Source organism: Pangasianodon hypophthalmus, chromosome 16, assembly GCF_027358585.1.
Source record: "Pangasianodon hypophthalmus isolate fPanHyp1 chromosome 16, fPanHyp1.pri, whole genome shotgun sequence".
Classification (NCBI taxonomy): Eukaryota; Metazoa; Chordata; class Actinopteri; order Siluriformes; family Pangasiidae; genus Pangasianodon; species Pangasianodon hypophthalmus.
Window position 1 is genome coordinate 5,480,738 of NC_069725.1, and position 22,749 is coordinate 5,503,486.

The 22,749-nt window shown below is 35.5% G+C and overlaps 2 protein-coding genes and 1 long non-coding RNA gene across 4 annotated transcripts; all 3 read right to left on the reverse strand.

Moving 5' to 3' along the window:
• Positions 1 to 951: 951 nt before the first annotated feature.
• Positions 952 to 3,832, reverse strand: LOC113545649 (uncharacterized). Its single transcript, XM_026945077.3, has 7 exons — positions 3,703 to 3,832; positions 3,288 to 3,590; positions 2,814 to 3,143; positions 2,591 to 2,650; positions 2,047 to 2,155; positions 1,645 to 1,682; positions 952 to 1,086 (listed from the first exon to the last, which is right to left on the reverse strand). The coding sequence occupies exons 1-6, from the start codon at positions 3,740 to 3,742 to the stop codon at positions 1,652 to 1,654; spliced, it is 873 nt and encodes a 290-aa protein (XP_026800878.3). The 5' UTR covers positions 3,743 to 3,832; the 3' UTR covers positions 952 to 1,086; positions 1,645 to 1,651.
• A 5,846-nt stretch (positions 3,833 to 9,678) lies between these two features.
• Positions 9,679 to 13,260, reverse strand: LOC113545556 (polymeric immunoglobulin receptor). Of its 2 annotated transcripts, none has more exons than XM_053240536.1 (7): positions 13,114 to 13,260; positions 12,705 to 13,007; positions 12,239 to 12,518; positions 11,928 to 12,014; positions 11,212 to 11,329; positions 11,047 to 11,084; positions 9,679 to 10,196 (listed from the first exon to the last, which is right to left on the reverse strand). In XM_053240536.1, the coding sequence occupies exons 1-5, from the start codon at positions 13,151 to 13,153 to the stop codon at positions 11,218 to 11,220; spliced, it is 822 nt and encodes a 273-aa protein (XP_053096511.1). In that variant the 5' UTR covers positions 13,154 to 13,260; the 3' UTR covers positions 9,679 to 10,196; positions 11,047 to 11,084; positions 11,212 to 11,217. The 2 variants fall into 2 exon arrangements, with proteins under 2 accessions (XP_053096511.1, XP_026800755.2); XM_026944954.3 differs by having other exon boundaries at positions 12,189 to 12,518.
• Positions 13,261 to 17,663: 4,403 nt separating this feature from the next.
• Positions 17,664 to 19,546, reverse strand: LOC117596712 (uncharacterized). Its single transcript, XR_008304116.1, has 3 exons — positions 19,461 to 19,546; positions 18,116 to 18,220; positions 17,664 to 17,791 (listed from the first exon to the last, which is right to left on the reverse strand). It is a non-coding gene; the product is annotated as an uncharacterized LOC117596712 (long non-coding RNA).
• Between the last annotated feature and the right edge of the window lie 3,203 nt (positions 19,547 to 22,749).

Genomic DNA, 22,749 nt, shown 5'->3' on the forward strand with positions numbered 1-22,749 from the left:
AGAACTATATAATCTCATATACAATTGTGTATTTTGTATATATTTTAACATAATGACATGTGCATTTCTTATTGCTGAGTCTGGGTGACCATTTTATGTAACAATAGACACAGACTATTTTTTTTTGTCCTGTTTAATGAAAAAGTAGATTTGCCAGTTCCCAAAGGATTGGAATCCCATGTGGTCTTCTGCTGCTGTATCTTATCCACATGGAGCTTAATTATTACCAATAATAGTGTTAGGCCAAATCAGTCACAACACAGGCCAGGCTGCAACGGGTCATCCATCCATCCATTTTCCATACCACGTATCTTACACTGGGTCAAGAGGCCCCAGGCTCTATCCCAGGGAACTCTGGGCACAAAGTGGGGGACACCCTAGACAGGGTACCAGCCCATCACAGGGGACAGTTGCACACATTCACAGACTACGGACAATTTGGAAATGCCAATCAGCCTACTTAATCCACCCACTTAAAGTCCTTTTTTATTGATATAGGAAAAGGAAAGAGAATTTCATTCACATATACTGTACATTTATTATCTTCATATATTCATTGTTTAGAATATAGCTCTATTTAAAAAAAACATAAACAGCTTAATTGAAACAGAAAAAGTTCAATGTTTCAAATGTGATTGCAGCACTAAATCTATTCCTCTTTATCATCTTGGCAGGTGGAGGTTAGAGGCAGGTTCATATTTAAAATGTAATAAAGCATTTCTAATGATGAGCTTCAATAAAGCACAGTAGTATCATGAAATCAAGAATAAATTGTTAAGCACTACTACTACTAATAATAATAATAAGAAGAAGAAGTAGAAGATGATGTTTCATATATACATACATATATATATATATATATATATATATATATATATATATATATATATATATATATATATATATATATATATAGCACTTTTCTCAAACTCAATGTCACTTTGCATTTCAAATGCAAAAAATAATAATAATATTAAAATAAAAAACAACACATACACATAAAGAATGGTTAGCAGGCGTCCAGAACCTCAGGTGTTACAAAACTGGCATGGATTTGTGAGCAGTATGGTTTTGTAGGTCACAGTCCTGTAAAGAAAGTGAACACAGACACACACATAGTTGGGAGTTGCAGTAGGCCACTATGAGGCAGCTCACACCACTAAAGACAACAGAGTTGTCAGCTCTAACAGGATGTCAAAGGATCAGATCGGAGTGAAGTTCCTCTGATGAGAGCTAATAAGACTTTTATAAGAGAGTGGAGACCTAATAAGACTTTTAGGATTCAGACAAAGGAAAGAAGAATGTGATTGGCTGCTGGTGGAATGACATGGTGAAGATCTCTGTAAAGACACTTTTATTTACCATTTCTGGGATTTTATTAACATTAATAATATTAATGTCCCTAAAATATGACCATATGACCTTATGAAAATAATGACCTTAAGGGTGGTAACAGTAACTCCACTTCATATCATGCAGTATTGCACCATGCTGTTGTTGATTATTTTCCTATTACAGAATGTCTCCTAGTGTTTTACTCCTTATGTATTATAGAATTATAACATATTCTAAAAACCAGCAACGCACTTATAAAAATAGTGCAAATTCCAACATTCGCACATTCACGCTGACACAATTACTCACTTGTTTATTATGTTTCCTCTTGGATGAAAGTGCTGAAACTGTAATCATACACAAAAAAGACACAAAAATTAAAATTTTGGATTTCCAAACATTACTTACTTTTTTTAATGTTACAGAAAACTGTTTAAGAGCACTAATAGAGCACTTTTTAGGCAAAAAAAAACCTTTTGTAATACACTTTTGTATTAGGGCACTTTTTAGGCAAACAAACAAACAAACAAACAAACAAACAAACAAATGTAATGCTGGCTGTCAGGTTTCACATGCAAGAAACACTGGCAGATTTTCCAAAATGCTTAGAAAAACTTACAATGATACTTGTACTACTGATGCATTTAAAAAAAAAAATCAAAACAAAAAACCAAAAACTAATGCTATATATACAGAGAGAAGAAACACTACTTTGTACTGTCATGTGTTCTCTTGTGTCTCAGTTTGTAGATCATCAGTGCAAATCCTCCAATCAGCAGCAGAGCCACACAGACACACACACTGATGATGGCAGAGGAATCTGAATACAGACACAGAGACAATACAGAACAGGAAACGACCAAACACATCATCTTCATACATGAACATAAACACATTTTGTAGTGTGTATGTGTGTACAGTAGAGTTGATGGTCAGTTCCTGCTGTTTTTGAAATCCTCTGTGCTGGCGTAATGATGTCATGTTGTAGAAGAAGGACATTAGAACCTGCAGTATCCAGGCACCAAACTGAGATCAAACCAGGAACCTTCCAGTTCCACTTATGTTCCAGTTATTGGTGCGGAGCCCTAACACACTTATCCTCTGACTGTAACACACCTATCCTCTGTCTGTAACACACCTATCCTCTGTCTGTAACACACCTATCCTCTGACTGATCCCATGTCAGTACACAGTTAATATGAATACAGCATGAAAGCATGAAAGAGCGAGTTATGTACAATGAATGAGTTCTTACTGGAATATTCTGCACCAGATGGGATTTCTCTCTGTGCAGCTGATGTTGTCATGTAGGTTCCTGTTGTTTAAAATATAAAACAACAAAAATCCATGATACATTACCTGTTTATAATGTTTAAGTTAAAAAGGCCATGATTGGGGCATGGCTAATGCTGTCTGTGCTAGTGAGAATTCTTCAAGTAAACATTGAGTTTCAAAATGACAAAAATGAAAAGTTTCACCTGTTACATGCAGCTGAATCTCTGTAAAGTAGGAGTAATACCCGACTGACGCCCCTTTGTTCCACACCCCAAATAAATAAAATACTCCATCAGTTTCTCTCACATCGCTGATGTTCACACTGAGAACTTTAGCACTTCTGTCGTCAGAAATGGAGAATCTGCTTTTCTCTGATATTGTCTGAGTATCAATAATGGGTTTGATTTGAGTCTCATCATCCAGCGTGATGACATACTTGTTGTTTTTTCCATACTCCCCTGGATAGTTACAGGTGACAGTTATATTCTGCCCAAGATTAGCGTTCATTATTTTTGGCACCCCACAAGATGCATCTGTCAATTATACAAACAAGAAAACAAATACATTACAATTTATAAGCTCAACAGCTGATGACTGCCTTAACATTGCCTTTGATGGGCAATGGGGTCATAGATTTAATATGTAAATATTTAATATGACGTTAAATATTTGCGCACCTTTACGAACTTTTAGGTTCACGGTGTAGTTGCTCTGATCCTCCACTCCAAATCTGTACATTCCAGCATCCTGTGGCTTCAGCTTTCTGATCATCACTAAGAAAGATCCTCCTGTGTTTCTATACAGCAAGAATCTTTTGTATTGAACATGGTGACTTTGGCTGCGGAAACGTATTATATCATTGCAATCACTTTGTCCCATTTTACAAATATATTTAGTATGGCTTGGATCCCATTGTATATCAGAGATCATAATGATGCTTCCTCCTGAGAAGCCAGTCACATCAGAGCAGTCTACTGTTCCTGTCAATCAAAAGAAAATCTCCCTCATGTCTGTAACCTTACTGAGCTTTCAATATTCTCACAATCCAGGATAAACAACATCATATACAGTTATTTAAGAAGAATATCTGACCTGAGATAAGGTAGAGGATGAAGATGAGGAGGATCTTCATTGTGGAATGAAATTCAGCTTCACTTCACTTCTAGTCCTTAACTTCTTTTGAAATAGTGAAAAGTTCTGCTGATCCTTGCTTCTACTTTGTGGTCTGATGTCTTTCTGCTTTTATAATTCTGCTTTATTAAGTCACTTCCTCTTTCATGTAGATCTGCATGAAACCCACCCAAAGTTATTACTGACATTCTGTTCACTTCATTAAATTTATGTCCTTGTCAATGGTGGTGATAGATTTTATTGCAGTAAACTAATAGCATCTATTTCTAGTTCAATCTATTGACAATTACATAACAGTATATTTGAAAGAGTTAGAGAGTTTGTTTCTTTCTGATAGAGAATCTCATTCATTCATTCATTTTCATTAAACAGTTCATGCTGGACAGGGTTGTGCTGGATCCTGAGCTTATCCTCTGAACACTGGGTGTGAGGCAGGAATACACTCTGGATCTTACACCAGTCCATCTCAGAGCACCATGCACACACTTTCATAGACTCATTCACACTTCCACAGACTCATTCACAGGGCGATTTAGCGTAGCCAATCCATCTATCGGCATGTTTTTGGGAGGAAAATCCAGAGGAAACTCACAGGAACACAGATGGAACTTGCACAGAAGCTCCACACAAACAGTAACACACGCTCAGGGTCAAATCAGGAACCATGGAGCTGTGAGACCGCAACACTACCCACTGCAAAATATTCTTCCTTCTATGACAGTTTGTAAAACACTTTAAGAATGTGTTTTGAGTGTTAGGGAAAAGGAAAAAATCTCAACAGAATTTTTAAATTGTAGCTTTTTAAAAGCAAAGTGGCAAGGTTTGGTATATTTGGCTTATTCTTGTGGCTTTGTTTTGTATGTTGGCATTTTTCAAGTAAATAATATGCACAGTTGAAGATTTTTTTTTGAAGATATTGTCAGTAGTTCCTGGAATACCAGCTGCCTTTGTTTACTATAAAAATGTCAGCAGCTGTAGAGGATGAGTGTTAATGGAGTGCAGAAAGCATATTCAGAGCTTCAGTGAAACACCGAGTTCCAGTTATATTAAATAATACATACTGATTATTCAAGTGTATTATCCCTGTTGCAGCAAGAAAGAAAGAAAGAAAGAAACTGAGTCAAACTGCAGAGGTAATACATTAAGCACCTTTCCCCATCTCAGCCCAGAATATGTGAACCTGTTTAAGGTAATAAGATAAATTAATCCTAGTTTCTGCTTTTGCTACAGTCTCTTCTGTACCTGCCCACCTAGCGCCAACAAACATGTCACAGTCAAAGTCACTGAGATCCCATTTTTCTATACTGTATAAAAAACACTAAGCCTATACACTTTGTAAACACAATTCATCTCTAAATTGAGGAAACACAATTGTTGTGTAGTTACCAAAATGCATCTGAAGATGGTACTGTATTTCTTTCATGAATGTTCTACAGTTATAATGCTGTCGAATGAGCTTTTTAAAGAAAGGATAGGACATGTGAATTATTATCATTAGTCTAACAGCACACTGGAGTTATAATATAATCTCATTATAATGTACACTGAGTTTTCACTATTAACAATACTGTATACTTGAAATATGATGAAACTCATGTGAAAAAAAAAATTCATTCTAATTCTCAAAAGTAGAAGAGAAACTCAGGTGTCCTGTCTCACACCCAGTATTCCCAGGATAAAAGCCTGATAGAAACAGCATATAAATAAGTTTTAAGAAGATACCATCATTATCATGTGATCTTTATTTTTCTTGTCTTTTATTTCTCTTAGCCTAAAATCTTCCTACAGTCAATTACAACACAGTATGTAGAAGAGTTTCACAGCTGGTAGGTGGAATGATTACACTAAATTAGTGTGTGAATGTGTGTGTGGTGCCTTATAATGGACTGGCTTCTCCTCTGGGACGATCCTCTAGCACTGCTCGATTGGATCACCATCTCTCAGGGTACAAGGAAGACATGCATCAAGGGTCTTCTTTGCCCTGGGACCTAGGTGGTGGAATGAACTTCCCCTGGCTGTTCAAAAAGATGAGTGAATGGCTGTCTTCAAACGATGAATAAAGACCTACCTGTTCGCCAAGTACTTAAATTAGCACTTTGTTATTTAAAAAAAAACAGTGTCATTGTCCTGTGTGATTTCCATACTGTACTAACCTCCCTAACAGAGATTTTAGACTGATGGTACTCTCAGTCCCTGACCTAGTGAACCTTTGAGGATATGTTTATTGATGGGCACTTATGTAAGTCACTCTGGAAAAGGGTGACTGCTAAATTCTGTAAACGTAAAAATGTAAATGTAGTGAGAGTGAATGCATTGGTGAAGATTATGAGGAAGATCAGGGTAGTTATGAAGAGCAGGAGACGTGACAATGACAGTGTAAGTGACCAGAGCAGTAATGCAGTCCTGGGCAGTAACACAAAGTAGTGGAAAAATAACATCAAGATGCTGTGCATCACCAAGAAGCAGTGTAATGTGGGTTTGTGCATGAATCAAACCAAGAACTGTTTAATCTTTATGACAATGAATGAATGACCTTTGACTCTAACCCCACCCTAGTGAAAAAAAGTATACTTTATTGTATTTTTAATATTTTTCCTGTTTCAATAGTACATTGCAAATATACTAACAAAAAAATTGTACTAACTTTAAATATACAAAAAGTGTATTACCACCATGCTTTTACCTAATTTTACCATACAACTTTTAACACAATTTAAAATAATTGTAATTTAGTATATTTTCTTAAAATATATTTTACAAAAATATACTTGAATTGAAAGTTTTGTTTATTTTTTAAAAGTGTATTTATTTGCACTTTATGTAAATATATTTTAGTATTATTTTTAACTGTGTGCTGAAAATGACCATTGTAACAATGCATTGAAAGTTTACTTTCACTTTTTAAGTGTACTTCTTCATGCTTGCAATTCACTTCATTACTGCTTTCAGAAAGTAATAAAACATATGATAAATGCATTGAATAAGTTTGTAATCAATGACACAGAAAAGATGCCCTTGGGAAAGAAATAAAGAGAAGTGAAAATAACAAGCATAGACATACATAGTATCTAGAAGCTTTCCCTGGCCAAATACCTCATGATAAGAGTATAATCATGTGACAATGTATGTTTGCTTTGTAATTTTTGTATAGCCACCTCTTACACCCAATCTGTAATATAATATAATATTTAACACAAAGGACTGCAAAGCTGTAATCCTAAAAAAATCATCCACCCACAGGTTTTGGCTATTATTTCATGAAGGCAGCAAAAGTAATCAATATTTCAGTAAAACATACAGCATATAAAGAAGTGTGAAATGTCTGAACTAAATAAAAAAAAAAACGAAATACCACTAAAAAGTACTTACATCTGAAAAGAAAAATATGAGATGTGCTGACAACAGAACAAACACACTACACACAAAATAAATTACAGTATTAATTCATTCATTCATTCATTCATTAGTTATAATTACAGTATTAATTTATTTTTACTACAATAAAAAATAAATTAGACAAATTATTTAATTAGAAATAAGACAAATGATTTCCTAGGTAATGTTGTTATTGCTTGCAAAGTTGACATTTTTGGAGAGCCTTTTTTCTTAATCTTTATACACCTTAGCTTGACCACCATGATTTCTGAAGACCTTAACCCTTTCCCTTTTATAATGAAACAAGAAAGACTTTAAAAGCTATGATTGTCTAATAATTATCCAATCATTTGGAGGTTCAAAAGAGGTCAAATACAAGGAATGTCCCAGGTCATATTCCTGCTAGTGGTTTGGAAGAAAAAAAACTAGAAATGTTACTGAACTCTTTGGGAGGTGAATGAGCTGACCAACAGACCTAATATACTGAAAGGAACCAGAAGTAACATGACTATGGATAATAAGAACATTTTATTGCAATCATTTACCAAATGCTTATGGTCAGCACAGGTTCTCACGTTAAAGTTGCTGCCAGTCATCCAAAACTAAAAAATACTCCTTTGTTCTAGCTTTTCACTTTCCTTACAAAAATGATGATAAAAGCCAAACAGCTTCCACATTTGAACAAGGTTTAGGTCAGTCATCTCACATAGAAATATACATAGTCAGCCACCTTGTTCAGCCGAGACCCATGCACTTTATCTGGGTTGTGCTGATTCATACAGTATTGAGCACGCTGCAAATCCTTGTTCATAATTTCAGTCAGAGGTTGATGGCATACACTTTTTTCCTGGCAAAAAAATATGCAGAACTCTTATATTTATTCATCCTACTGCATAAGAAGCTGTGAAATTTCAGTACAAACCTATGTCTACTGCAATGAATAACAAATCAATTTTGCGATGATCATGGCTCATCCATATATAATTTAACATAATTCTTAGGAACGGATGTCCCTTTGACCATAGAGCATCTCTCTTATTTTATAGCAGTACAGCGTGTCCCAAAAGTCTCCATACATAGGCAAAATTTTTCATACTTAGTTTATATTATATATATTTTATACATATTATATATATTATATGAAAGGTTATTTCCGATAGCCTTTAAGAATGCCTTTGACAAAAGAAGAACGTATTGAAATCATTCTCATGGCTGGATAGGGAAGCTGTCACAAGGTTGCGATGGACATGCAATTAAATGCATAACACACGATGTGTTAGTTCATCTTGAGTGGCAGCGATGACTCCGTGTGTGTTTACAAAGAAATGATTTGTACATAAAGTTAAATTTTGCTAAAATTTGTTCATTTGCCTGTGTATGGAGACTTTTGGGACACTCTGTACACTTGGAGCATATTTATAATGCTCACTGTATCTACTGTATATCTCAGGTTCATCTCAGTGATTAGCAAAATAAACAATGGGCCTCATTTATCAGACTTTTAGTAAAGTTGTGTGTAAATGTCAAACCAAACTAAAATTTTCTGCCAGTTTTACAAATCTCTGGGAAACACTGATTTTCTTCACACTTGCATGTGTATTGAGTGTGTATTGCATGTCTTGATCACTTGTAAAATGCAAAGCTCAGTCCTGACACAGCTCATTTGTATTATCATTAGTGACACCCACAAAAGTCCATAAAAGTTCAAGTGCACAGACAGCTGGGAGCATGAAATGAAAGATGAGGATAAAGGATGCAAGGAAGAGGTGGAAGCTCTATGCCAATAAAATTATTTAGTAAAATATATTATTTATATTTATTTTTATTCACATTTATATTAACTAATATCTTAATATGCTTAATAATAAGCAAGTGCTAAATCTTCTGGCAGCTGATGCATTTGTTTACAGATTATGGATTTCTGGAGACAGACCAGCATTTCTCTTGTCATAATTGAATTATTAGTTTTATTTGTCTTAATTTACGGGTTTGTTTTGGCTCATTTTCATTATTGTTCATATTCTTTAATTAATGCCAATAATATAAAATGACTGGTTTTCACAAAATTTTCTTGCAAGTACTTTTAATTCCTGACCTAGTGAACTAGCATGAGGATGTGTTTTTTATAGAGGATCTAAAGCACTTCTGTAAGCCGTCTGCTAAATGCTGTAAACGTAATACAAGCAATTTAAACTCAACAGCATATTCCAGATATAAATGTGATATAAAATCATTTACAAATATGAATGATTTACATATAAATCTGTTAAAGAGGTGGAATATTTGGGGAAATAGAGCATGGAAAATATCCCATGCTTCAGGATTGTCCTGATGACAGATGTGCTACAGCTGTATATTGTATTTATATTTATAAATGCATCATCGCTAACATGTAACTATAGGTTTCAATATATAATTGTTCTCCGTTAATAAAATAAAATTAAGTAAAACATGCTGAGTATACAATTTTTGTGTTTTTTTCTCTTTCATTCACTGAAACTAACAAAACTTAATGGTTAATAAGAAGGGGCAGTCTTCCCTTAGAGAATAATTAATGATATGTTTGAAGCACAGTTTGGGACTTTATTGACAGAGAAAAGCAAAATTTGCATAGAGCAAATATACATTATTTAGAAGCATTTAAAATTGAATAAAGTACCTTCTACTAATAGACCATAATAATAAGTAGCATCATGACATAAACTATAAATTGTTAAGAACCAATTAAATAAGCACTAAGAGTGAAGAGTGCAGTTTACTAATAATAATAATAATAATAATAATAATAATAATAATAATAATAGTGTATTCATAATGTTTCATTTTTATATAGAATTTCTTTTACATAAGGCCACTTTACATTTCATAACAGAAATTCAGCAAAACAAAGACGGTCTTCCAGAAGCTACATCTGTGATCAATCTAGCACTGATTTGTGATCAACATGGTTGTGCAAATCACAGTCCTATAAAGAAAGTGAACACAGGCACACTACAGAATTCCACAGCACAAACAAGAAGCGATAGAACCAGAGGCGAGTGAACGTCTTCATCATCAACATCATCGGGAGCTAGCAAGACCTAGAATTCAGACAAAGGAAGGTGAACATGATTGGCTGATGGTGGAATCCAAATGTTTAGTATACTGAATCTGATTGGTTTGTGTACCGATAAATTTTCAAATTGAAGTCATTCTGATGATGTCATACAAATTAGCTGGATCATTATTATAATCAGAAGTAGAAAAATAAATATAATTTTACATTCTAACACTGTCAATTAATGCTTCATTCAGCATCAAGTTTAATCTTATCGTGTGTTTTTATGAGTGAGGAGATTCCCGACACTGAATGTGCATACATCCTATTACACAGCATGAATTCTCTCAGTCTGACTGGTCATAAGGTGCTGATTCTTTTTCTATAATAATAGCTCTGGCAATAGTGCTGGCTGTAATACAAACCACAGGTTTATATTAATGCACTCATTTTAATATGTTATTGTTTCTGTAGTAACAGTTATTTAACAGGATTTTCAAAGCTTGGTGCTCCATATAATCTAACATTACTAATAACTTTTATGTTGTTATTCAATGAAGATATAGTATTATCCTTGAAATGGTGAAGTGGTCTGTAAGGAAGTGTTTATTTAACATTTATGGAATGAGTCTCCAGTGTTAGCTCTTTGTAACAGTCAGTTGATTTCCGCCATGGGAAAGTCTTTAGGACAGAGGACCTTGCACTTTCTGGGCTCTCAGTAACATGTTATTGGAAAATAATCACCTTCAGGCTAGTAACTGTAACTCGTGTCAGGCCATATCACACTATGTTGGTGTTGACTATTTTCCTAAAGCAGGGGTAAGCGGCACTCCGCTTTCAAGTCATGCGTCATCATGCGTCAGTTACGTGAGCACAAAGACACAATTACTCACTTGTTTATAGTCTTTCCTCATGGATAACAGTGCTGAAACTGTAATTGTACACAAAAAAAAATTACAGATCCAGTAGGTATTTAGAGTGCTACATTCGTACAGGTAATAACTAATCAAGTTTCCTTTGTGTGTGTGTGAGAGAGAGAGAGAGAGAAGCAATACTACCTTGCACTACCTTGTGTTCTCTTGTGTCTCAGTTTGCAGATCAGTGCAAATCCTCCAATCAGCAGCAGAGCCACACAGACACACACACTGATGATACTGATGATGGTGACAGAGGAACCTGGAGACAGAAACAGATTCAACAGATACAGAACAGGAACTGACCGAATACAGCATCTTCCTACATAATCATAGACATGCATTTTGTAGTGTGTATGTGTGTAAAGTAGCTGGGTCCCTGGAGGAATAGTGGTTAGGCCACAGCGCTCTCACAGCTGCGGCCCGGGTTCGATTCCCGGCCAGAGAACCAACTCCAGCTACTGGGGTTATGTGCAACAGTGCGCTCTCAGTGCCAGTCCCAAGCCCGGACAGAAATTGGGAAGGGCTGTGTCAGGAAGGGCATCCGGCATAACAACTGTACTAAATAAAATACGCAGACCAGTGATCCGCTGTGGTGACCCCTAATGGGAGCAGCCAAAAGAGGAACAACAACAATGTGTGTAAAGTAGAGTTGCTGGTCAGTTCCTGATTTTTTTAAATGTCTTTGTGCTGGTCTAATGATGTCATTTCGCAGAAGAAGGACATTAGAACCTGCAGCATCCTGGAACCATACTGAGATCAAACCAGGAACCTTCCAGTTCCACTTATATTCCAGTTCCTGGTCTGAAGCCCTAACAGACAAGAACCGAGTGACTTATGTAAAATGAGTGAGTTCTTACTGAAATACACTGCAGAAGGGATTTCTTTCAGTGCTGCTGATGTCATCATAAAGGTGGCTCTTACTGGTTGAATGGTTGTGCTCAATCCTGTTATTTAATATATAAAATCACAAAAATCCATGACACATTAGCTGTTTATAGCTTTTTAAAAGCTCATGACTGAGACAAGACTCTAATGCTGTCTGTACACACAGGTTTAGTTCTAGTGAGAATTATTTGTATAAACATTTATTTTCAAAATGACAAAAATAAAAGTTTCACCTGTAATATGTAGATACATCTCTGTAAAGTAGGAGTAATATCTGACTGACCCTGCTCCGTTCCACACGCCAAATAAATAAAATACTTCATCAGCTTCTCTCACGTCGCTGATGTTCACACTGAGAACTTTAGCACTTCTGTCATCAGAAATGGAGAATCTGCCGTTCTGGAATTTTGTGTTAGAATTAAGAATGACTTTGATTTTACTGTCGTCATCCACTGAGTCGACATATTTGCTGTTTCTCTCATACTCCCCTGGATATTTACAGGTGATGGTGATATTTTGCCCAAGATAAGCGTTCATTATTTTTGGCACCCCACAAGATGCATCTGTCAATTATACAAACAAACAAAAAGGCAAATAAATTGCAGTTCATAAGCTGCATAGATATGTAATACCCTGCACAGTTTATAACAGTACTAGCTCTATAATACCATATTAATGCTTTAATTTTGTGTGAGTGATAAAATATTTCATAGTTTGTACTAGTAAAAAAAGATTTAATTTTTACTCACTATTATGAACTTTTAGGTTCACAGTGGAGTTGCTCTGATTCCCCAAACCAAATCTGTATGTTCCAGCATCCTGTGGCTTCAGCTTTCTGATCAATATTAAGAAGAAGTTTTTTGTGTTTGCATACAACATAAATCTTCCATCGTGAACTTGGTGGCGTTTGGTGTCAGCACGTATTATATCAGTGCAGTCTTTTCCTGTCACCTTACAAATATATTTACTATTGTGGTCGTACCACTTTATATTAGAGATTATAATGACACTTCCTCCTGAGTAACCAATCACATCAGAGCAGTCTACTGGACCTGTCAATCAAAAGAAAATCTCACTTATGTCTGTAATATTCTCACAATATTCTCACAATCCAGTATAAATAACTTCATATACAGTTACTAAAGATGAATATCTGACCTGAGATAATGTAGAGGATGACGATGATGAGAATCTTCATCCTGGAATGAAATTCAGCTCCACTTTACTTCTACTCCTTTACTTCTTTTGAAATATGCTCTGTCTATCCAACTGCGAAAAGTTCTGCTGATCCTCGCATCTACTTTGTGGTCCGATGTCTTTCTGCTTTTATAATTCTGATTTATTAAGTCATTTCCTCTTTGGTCACGATGCTGTATTCATCAGCGATGCAGATCTGCATGAAACCCACCCAGAGTACTTACTGACATACTGTTCACTTCTTTAAAATTATGTAATGGTGGTGATACCTGTCTTTCTCTTTTCTGTTATTATCATTTCTTCCTGTGCAATAAGAGATAGATGAGAGTGTCTGAATCAAGGCAGGCTGTTCCTGTTTAGCAATGGATGTCCCTTCATTTCCTTAGATTTTATTGCAGTAAACTGGTAGCATTTATTATTATATCATGAAACAATATATCCATTTGATTTTTATTACAACAGGTTTGAATTAATTAGTGAGTTTGTTTTTACTGATAGAGAAAAAGAAAGAGAACCTCATTTACAAATATTTAATTTATCATTCATCATTTTTTTCTGATCAGGGTTGTCGTGGATCCTGAGCCTATCCTGGGAACACTGGGAATACACCCTGGATGGGACTGTAGTCTATCTCAGGGCACCATACACACACTCACACAAGTATTCACACCTAGGGGCAAAACATAGTAACAAGGTTTTGATTATATTTGGCTCCCCTTTGTAGCTGTAATTTGTATATTGCTTTTTTTAATTCCAAGTGATCAGTAAATCTGATTGAAGATGACCTACACCTCGGGGCTCCCTATGTAAGTGTCCCCAGTTCTGGGCTGGTCACAGCTCTGAGGATTACCATCTTTCCAGTGCTTTCTTGCTTATTGAAAGAGGATCATACATGTATTCAGCAGGGTTCAAACAAAAAAAGCAGCACTTGAGGTTCAGTGAGATCATGTTGAGCTCCAGACCCAGCACAGCCCAAAACATATGAATCTGTTGAAGGTAGTAAGAGAAATTAATTCTGTCGTCTTCACTTCTGTGCTTTTTAAATTGTATATAAATATCAGGGACAGCTTGGACTATCTGTCTCAGTTGAGACAATCAGCATTTCCTTCACATCACCTTAAAAACCTCTAAAGGCACTGCAACAGGTTTCTATAAGTGGACTCAGATGCTGGAATTAAAACTGGTAATAATGTCAGAGTTTTGGTCCTTTTTCAGTGTTTTTTTTGTTGTCATCTTTTTTTTCCCCACTAGATGTCACCCAGCCTTAGTTTTCTTTGTTGTAATTGGTTTCATTGCTTTCATCTGTGTCTTGTTCCCGTTCTGTGTATTTAAGCCGTCCCTTTTGCCTTTGTTCCCCGCTTGGTTATTGTTGTTTCCTAAGCCCCTGTTGTCTTTCTCGTTGCTTCTTTCGAGCTAAATATCTTCTGTGTTTTCCCCCTAGCGCCATCATCTTGTTTTTTGTCTTTTTTCCCTTTTTCTCTTTTTTCATTTTTTGGCTGTTTTCAGTTCCCCTGCCTTGTCTTCGTTTTTGAGATCCTTTACCTTCTTGTTTCTCCCCGTTGTTTTATTTTTCTTGACTTTTAATAAATATTCTTGTGCACTACCTCGGCGTTTGCATCCCTGTGGCTCAACGGTAAAACGTCCGTCACGCCAGCGACCCGGGTTCGATCCCCAGTCCTGACAAATAACTAGTGGACTGATATGAATGCATGCATATGGTAATTGCATGTTCTCCCCGTTCTTTGGGGGTTTCCTCCCCCTGTACAAAAGACATGCACTGTAGGTTGATTGGCATCTCTAAATTGTCTGTAGTGTATGAAAGGGTGTGCGAGTGTGTGTGATTGTCCCCTGCCTTGTGCTCCGAGGCCCCTGGGATAGGCTCCAGGATCCCCATGACCCTGTGTAGGATAACTGGCCCAGAAAATGGATGGATGGATACATAACATTTGTTCAGAGATCATGAGATCTTCAACTGTTTTCTTCTCAATGAAATACTAAAAACCCTTCCCTACTGCCACACAGTGGGAAATTCACACAGTGCATCCTGAAAGATACAGAAATAGCCTTTTTTTTCTTCAAAGCTCATTTTATCTGATATAAATTTTAATTGTGAGAAAAATCACACAACCTCTCACATAAACACTTTTTTACACTTAGTGAGATGGATCTGTGATGTCCGTGCAGTAGCCAAACAGTCAACTCGTAAAATTCATGGCACTCACTGTGCAGTGAGTGTGCAATGAGTGGTTAAAGACAACAACAGAGTTTGTCTAGAATGAGAGAAATTGAAAAAGTTAGGGGTGTCAATAAGGGTTTGAGAAAATCTATTTAAAAAAAAGTTATTGGGAAAATAAATAGTTTCTGCAATTGTTTGAGTGTCAAAATTAAATTAGTGTGAGTAATGTTTATTCATTTTAATTGTGAGTATTATTAATTTTGTCTTGTACTGATATTTTAAAGAGGGCTTTCCGTGTTCAGTCTTGTCAGTCAAAGTTCAGTCTTGAAGTCTCGCTGTAGTGTACAGGTTGTGTAGGCTGCAGACAGACACCATGCAGATTAGTCATGCACTCTGACAGTCACAATTTCTCTAAAACATCTAGTTCAGACAGTCAATAACAATAAGGCACTAGTTTTTACCAGGCTAGTGGACAGAGCCTGTGCTTGATCCTTTTCTTTTCTGACTGAATGAATCAGGAGCACTACACTATGCAGTATGTTCACTATATCTATACTATGTAGATAAAAAATTGCTAGGCATATATTTACATATTACTCTTTGCAGTCATAATTAAACTAACAACTTCATTAAATTTAGGAAACACTGTGTTTGTTGTGTTGTTGCCAAGGTGCACCTGAAGGTTGCACTGTATTTCTAATTCTCATGAATGTTCTACAGATATAATGTCATGGTGCTTGAGGAAAGCACACAAAGTCCCCTCCAGCATTCTTGGAAGTCAGCTTGTCTGATCTGATCTAATATAAATAACATCAAATTTGCTTACACTTTGTAGACAATGCCTTCACAAAAAAGAAGACAGAGACAGAGAGAGAAAGAACAAAGGGAGGCTGCTAAAGCCAGTGCAATATTGCAGAGCTGGATTCAAAGCTTCAGCAAACCAGCAGGTAAATCATTATATAGAATATTTAACAAACAGTTCGTCACACTGCAACTCCTGAAATGTATATTTCCCATCATAATCATTTGTCTTAGTTGGTAGTAATCTGTAACATATAGCATATTTAGAATATTTTATGAAAACCACATTAACACTAGTACACAAAAAAATATAAGTACATATATATAAAAACCTAATATAGTACAAATATTCTAAATGAGTTGTATCTTAGCCTAAAGCGGATATATGCTGTATAACAGTAAATATCTACAATAAAGTCTGAACTTTTAGTGCACATTTTTTTTTTTTTTTTTTTGGTTAAGGTCACTGCCCCTCAAAATATATGCGCACTGCTCTTTAAAACAAGGTATTTAGATAAAAATAAGAAGGGACAGTCTTCACTTACAGTGCTGAGAAAAATGAATACTGTGTTTAAAGCAGAGTTTGGAAATGTGTTTTTATCAATAGAGAAAGCAAAGGAGAATTTCACTGACATATTGCAGATATACATTATTAAATAGAACATAGCACTCCTTCTTAAGCATCAACAGCATAATCAAAACAGAAAGTATAATGTGTTGAATGAGATTACAGCACTAAATATCTTCCCCGTTATCAGCTTGGCTAGTGACGCAGGTTCATATTTAAACTGTAATAAAGTAACTTCTAATAACAGACCAGAATAAAGCAGGTAACATCACATAAAATGGATAAATGGTTAAGATTCAATTAAGTAAGCACTATAATAATAATAATAATAATAAATAATAATAATAATAATAATAACAATAATAATAACTTTGATCAGTCATTATACATCAATAATAATATTTCATTTATATTGATTATAAGTTTCATGGCACCTTTCTTACAATCAACATCATTTTATATAAAAAAAAAAAGAAAAAGAAAAACAACACGAAACACACACAGACACACGCGCACACACACACACACATACACACATACACACACACACACAGAAAATGGCTAGCTGTCCTCCAGAAACTGTGCCTGTGATTGAACTAGCATGTCCTATAAAGAAGTGAAGAGAGACACACTACAGCGTTGGGACTTGAGCCACTACGATTCAACTCAGAACATTAAGAATAACAGAGTTCAACAGCTCAAACAGGAAGTCTGATTTGTGTACTGGTGCAGGTTCATATTTAGTTCATTCTGATGTTTTCATACAAATTAGCCGAATCAGTGTTAAAATCAGAAGTAACCTGAAGGCAGAAAAATAAAGATAATTGTCACTCTAATACTCTCACAGTAATGCATTCAGTGTTCAGTTTAATATTATCATGTGTTTTTATATGAATGAGGAGATTTCTGAAATTATATTCACAATAAACTGCTTCAATATACCACATTATAGAATTATATCATATTCCAAAAACAAGCACTTATGAAAATAATGCTACACAGTTACTCGAGAACACTCACACACACTCACACACCCACATGGAAACAGTTACTCACTGGATTATTGTCTCTCCTCTTGGATGAAGGAGTATAATCTGTAATTGTACACACACAAAAAAAAACACTCAACAGCTGTGTGTGTGTGTGTGTGTGTGTGTGTGTGTGTGTTTGTGGGTGGGGACAAAATTTCCCCACAAGGATAGAAATATTGAACAGTATTGATGTAACGGGGACATTGGCTGCTCTCCATGTGGAAAATGCGTTTTCACAAAAATGGCAACTTTAAGAAGAAAAAAACTAAAACAGTCCAAGGTCAGCTCAATAGTCAATAGTCAGGCACATTCATATACATATATGTGTGTTCTTGTGTGTGTGTGTGTATGTGTGTGTGTGTGTGTGTGTGTGTGTGCGAAATTTACCTTGTATTCTCTTGCATCTCAGTTTGTAGATGATCAGTGCAAATCCTCCAATCAGCAGCAGAGCCACACAGACACACACACTGATGATGATGATGACAGAGGAACCTGGAGACAGAAACAATACAGAACAGGAAAAGACCAAACACACCATCGTCATACATGAACAGTCTCCAGTCTTCAACACCCATCTTTTTGCACTGTCAGTCACAGACACAGCATTTCAAACGTGGTTTGATAGAGGCATAAAGACCATTGATGAGCTCTATGAAAATGGGGTGTTCTCATCCTTCACTGAACGCTTCGTATGGTTTGGTCTGCCCAACTCCAATTTGTTCTGCTTTTTTCAATTCAGACATTTTGTCCAAAAACAGTTTCCTCATTTCCCTAAAATACCTTCCCAAATCTCCAATAGACTTTTTTAAGACTTGACCCTTATTTAAAACACTGTATCTCTACTATCTATAAACTGATTAATACTACTAAGCTGAGTCTTCCTGCTCAGGTTAAGAATGATTGGGAAGAGAACTTGGGCACCGAGCTGCCTGAAGAAAAATGGGGCATGTTCATGAACTTGTTCACTCATTGTCAATATGTGCAAGGCATGGCTTGTTGCAATGCAAGATTTTACACAGGATCTATGATACTAATATCAAACTCATCAAGATATACTCCAGTGTTAGTGGCGCATACAGTCGATGCAAACACTCACCGGCTGATGTCATGCATATGCTGTAGGCATGTCCAAAACTATTTGATTACTGGACTAAAATATTTCAAATATTGCAGAACGCCTTCAACGTAACCCTTGATCCAAATCCACTTTCAGCTATCTTTGGAGTGCCGTCTGAAATGGACTTTCCAGCACTGTTGCAGAAGGCTTGACATCTGATTATTTTAAAGTGGAAATTTGTTTCACCGTGGATTAAAGATGTGTTTACTTGCATAAAGCTGGAAAAAAAAATTGATTCTCACTCACGGGCTCCTTAAAGACATTTGATAAGATATAGCATCCCTTTTTGGATAATGTATAGACAGTTAAGCACACACACACACACACACACACACACACACACACACCCTTATTATTTTTATTGTTTTTATTTTAGTTTATTATTTATTTATTTTTCAATTATTTTTAAGTTTATGTATTATTTTGTTCTAATTTTATTTTATTGCTGTGTATTATATTTTACTTCTTAATTTATGTAATTTGTTGGGGCTTTGTTAATTGGGGAAATAATCTTGCGAAATCTTAACTTGTGGTGAATATTTCTGTTATTTATACCCTTGCTATTCCGTGTAGAAAAATCCAATAAAGAAATTTAAAAAAAGAGGGAGTTCTTACTGAAACACAATGGAGATGGAGTTTCTCTCGGTGCTGCTGATGTCATCATGCAGGACCCTGTTGTTGTTTGTTGAATGTTTGCGCTCAATCCTATTGAATTTAAAATATAAAATTGCAAGATTCATGGACACGTTAGCTGTTTATAACTTTTAAAATGTCATGACTGAGACAAGACTCTAATGCTGTCTGTACACACAGGTTTAGTTCTAGTGAGAATTATTTGTGTAAACATTTATTTTCAAAATGACAAAAATAAAAGTTTCACCTGTAACATGTAGATACATCTCTGTAAAGTAGGAGTAGTATCTGACTGACCCTGCTCCGTTCCACACGCCAAATAAATAAAATACTTCATCAGCTTCTCTCACGTCGCTGATGTTCACACTGAGAACTTTAGCACTTCTGTCATCAGAAATGGAGAATCTGTCATTCTGAAATTTTGTGTTAGTATCAAGAATGGCTTTAATAAAATTGTCATCATCCACTGAGTTGACATATTTGTTGTTTCTCTCATACTCCCCTGGATATTTACAGGTGATGGTGATATTTTGCCCAAGACAAGCGTTCATTATTTTTGGCACCCCACAAGATGCATCTGTTAATTATACAAACAAACAAACAAACAAATAAATTACAGTTCATAAGCTGCATAGATGTGTAATACCCTGCACAGTTTATAACAGTATCAGCTCTATAATACCATATTAATGCTTTGATTTTGCGTGAGTGATAAAATATTTCATAGTTTGTAATATAAATTTTTTAAAGTTTTTACTCGCTATTATGAACTTTTAGGTTCACAGTGGAGTTGCTCTGATTCCCCAAACCAAATCTGTATGTTCCAGCATCCTGTGGCTTCAGCTTTCTGATCAATACTAAGAAGAAGTTTTCTGTGTTTGAATACAACATAAATCTTCCATCGTGAACTTGGCGGTGTTTGGTGTCAGCACGTATTATATCAGTGCAGTCTTTTCCTTTCACCTTACAAATATATTTACTATTATGTGAGTACCACTTTATGTTAGAGAATATAATGACACTTCCTCCTGAGTAACCAATCACATCAGAGCAGTCTACTGGACCTGTCAATCAAAAGAAAATCTCACTTATGTCTGTAATATTCTCACAATCCAGGATAAACTACTTCACATGCAGTTACTAACGATGAATATCTGACCTGAGATCAGGTAGAAGGTGAAGATGATGAGAATCTTCATCCTGGAATGAAATTCAGCTTCACTTCACTTCTACTCCTTTACTTCTGTTGAAATTTGCTCTGTCTATCTCACTGAGGAAAGTTCTACTGATCCTCACCTCCACTTTGTGGTCCGATGTCTTTCGTCTATTTTAGTTCTGTCATTTCCTGTTTTCTCACGATGCTATATTCGTTAGTGGTGCAGATCTGTGTGAAACCCACCAAAAGGTGTTTCTGACATACTGTTTGCCTTGTTAAATTGATCCTTTGTTCACTCTGTCATTTTATTTATTCCTTTTTTGGTTGTGTTTTATCAGTTGCTTATGTACATATAGGAAAAAAAAAAGAAACACAAGTGGTGAAGACATGAAGGCAACTCAGGCCTTTACAGTTACAAATTTTTATTTATGTAAGTTAATGTCCAGAGGTTTATAAGCACAGTGGCTGAACATTGCGTTGACATTGTGGTGACACTCTTATCTAAACACTTAGATCTGCCTTTATCTGTTTTCTTTCTCATTTAATAAAAATGAGACAGAATACATATAATCAGCTCCAAAACTAATGCTTCCCTTGGTACAATGAGTGTATTTTTATTGTACAACAGGAAATTGTTAAATACAACAAGAGTTTGTGAAGACTGGGAGCAATTTATGAAAGAAACAAAAGAAATGACACTCCCAGTTAGTTGATTGAGTGATAAAATTATCGTGTGTAATGTTTATTCATTTTAACTGGGTATAAATATTCATCTTATCTTGTATTAGGAGACATTTTCTAAAGTGGAATTTTTGTGTTTTTTAGTGTAGATCTTGCACACAGTTCAGACTCTTTCTCTATAACATCTAGTTCAGTCAATCAATCAATAAAAATACAATACTTGTTTTTACCACATACTATGTATGTATACTAGAGTAGTGTAAAAAGGCTGTGTACTTTTACTTATTGATTCATTCATTGATTCATGAATCAGGGGTTCCACTACATAGTACGCTACGTATAATAGAGAACAGAAAATAGTGCACTACATAGTGAATATGGTTTCAGACACAGCTACTCTCTCTGCTTCCCATCCCTAATAAATGAAAAGGTGGAAGTCAGTACCTGTGTTATTACCAACCTATTACAAAGCCAAGGCAGGATGCAGATGTAAGTGCAGACAGACTTTATTAGGCAGGAATGGAACCAAAAATTGCAAAAACTATAACAAAGTACTCAACCAAGGCAAGGCAAGATAAGCCAAGGCTAGGAAAGAAAGCTAGGAGAACTAAACATAAAGGCAAGCTACTCACAATACAAACAACATAACAGTACCAACATCACAATTAACACAATGCTCAGCAACAAGGGATTTATTAAGTCATTTCCTCTTTGGTCACGATGCTGCATTCATCAGCGATGCAGATCTGCATGAAATCCACCCAGAGTACTTACTGACATACTGTTCACTTCTTTAAAATTATGTAATGGTGGTGATACCTGTCCTTCTCTTTTCTGTTATTAACATTTCTTCCTGTCCAATAAGAGATAGATGAGAGTGTCTGAATCAAGGCAGGCTGTTCCTGTTTAGCAATGGATGTCCCTTCATTTCCTTAGATTTTATTGCAGTAAACTGGTAGCATTTATTATTATCTCATGAAACAATATATCCATTTGATTTTTGCAATTTTTTTTATTACAACATGTTTGAATTAATTAGTGAGTTTGTTTTTACTGATAGAGAAAAAGAAATAGAACTTCATTTACAAATATTTAATTTATCATTCCTCATTTTTCTGGTCATGGTTGTGGTGGATCCTGAGCCTATCCTGGGAACACTGGGAATACACCCTGGATGGGACTGTAGTTGCATGTTCTCCCAGTGCTTTGGGGGTCAATAAGGGTTTTGAGAAAATCAATTTTAAAAAAAGTTATTGGGAACATAAACATTTTCTGCAATTGTTTGAGTGGGAAAATTAAATTAGTGTGAGTAATGGTTATTCATTTATTATGAGTAATATAGTGCTTGTTCTGAGCTGTGGCTGTCATACAAATGGATCAAGCACACTGACAGTAATGTTATATTTATTTATTTATTTTTTTGTTTGTTTGTTT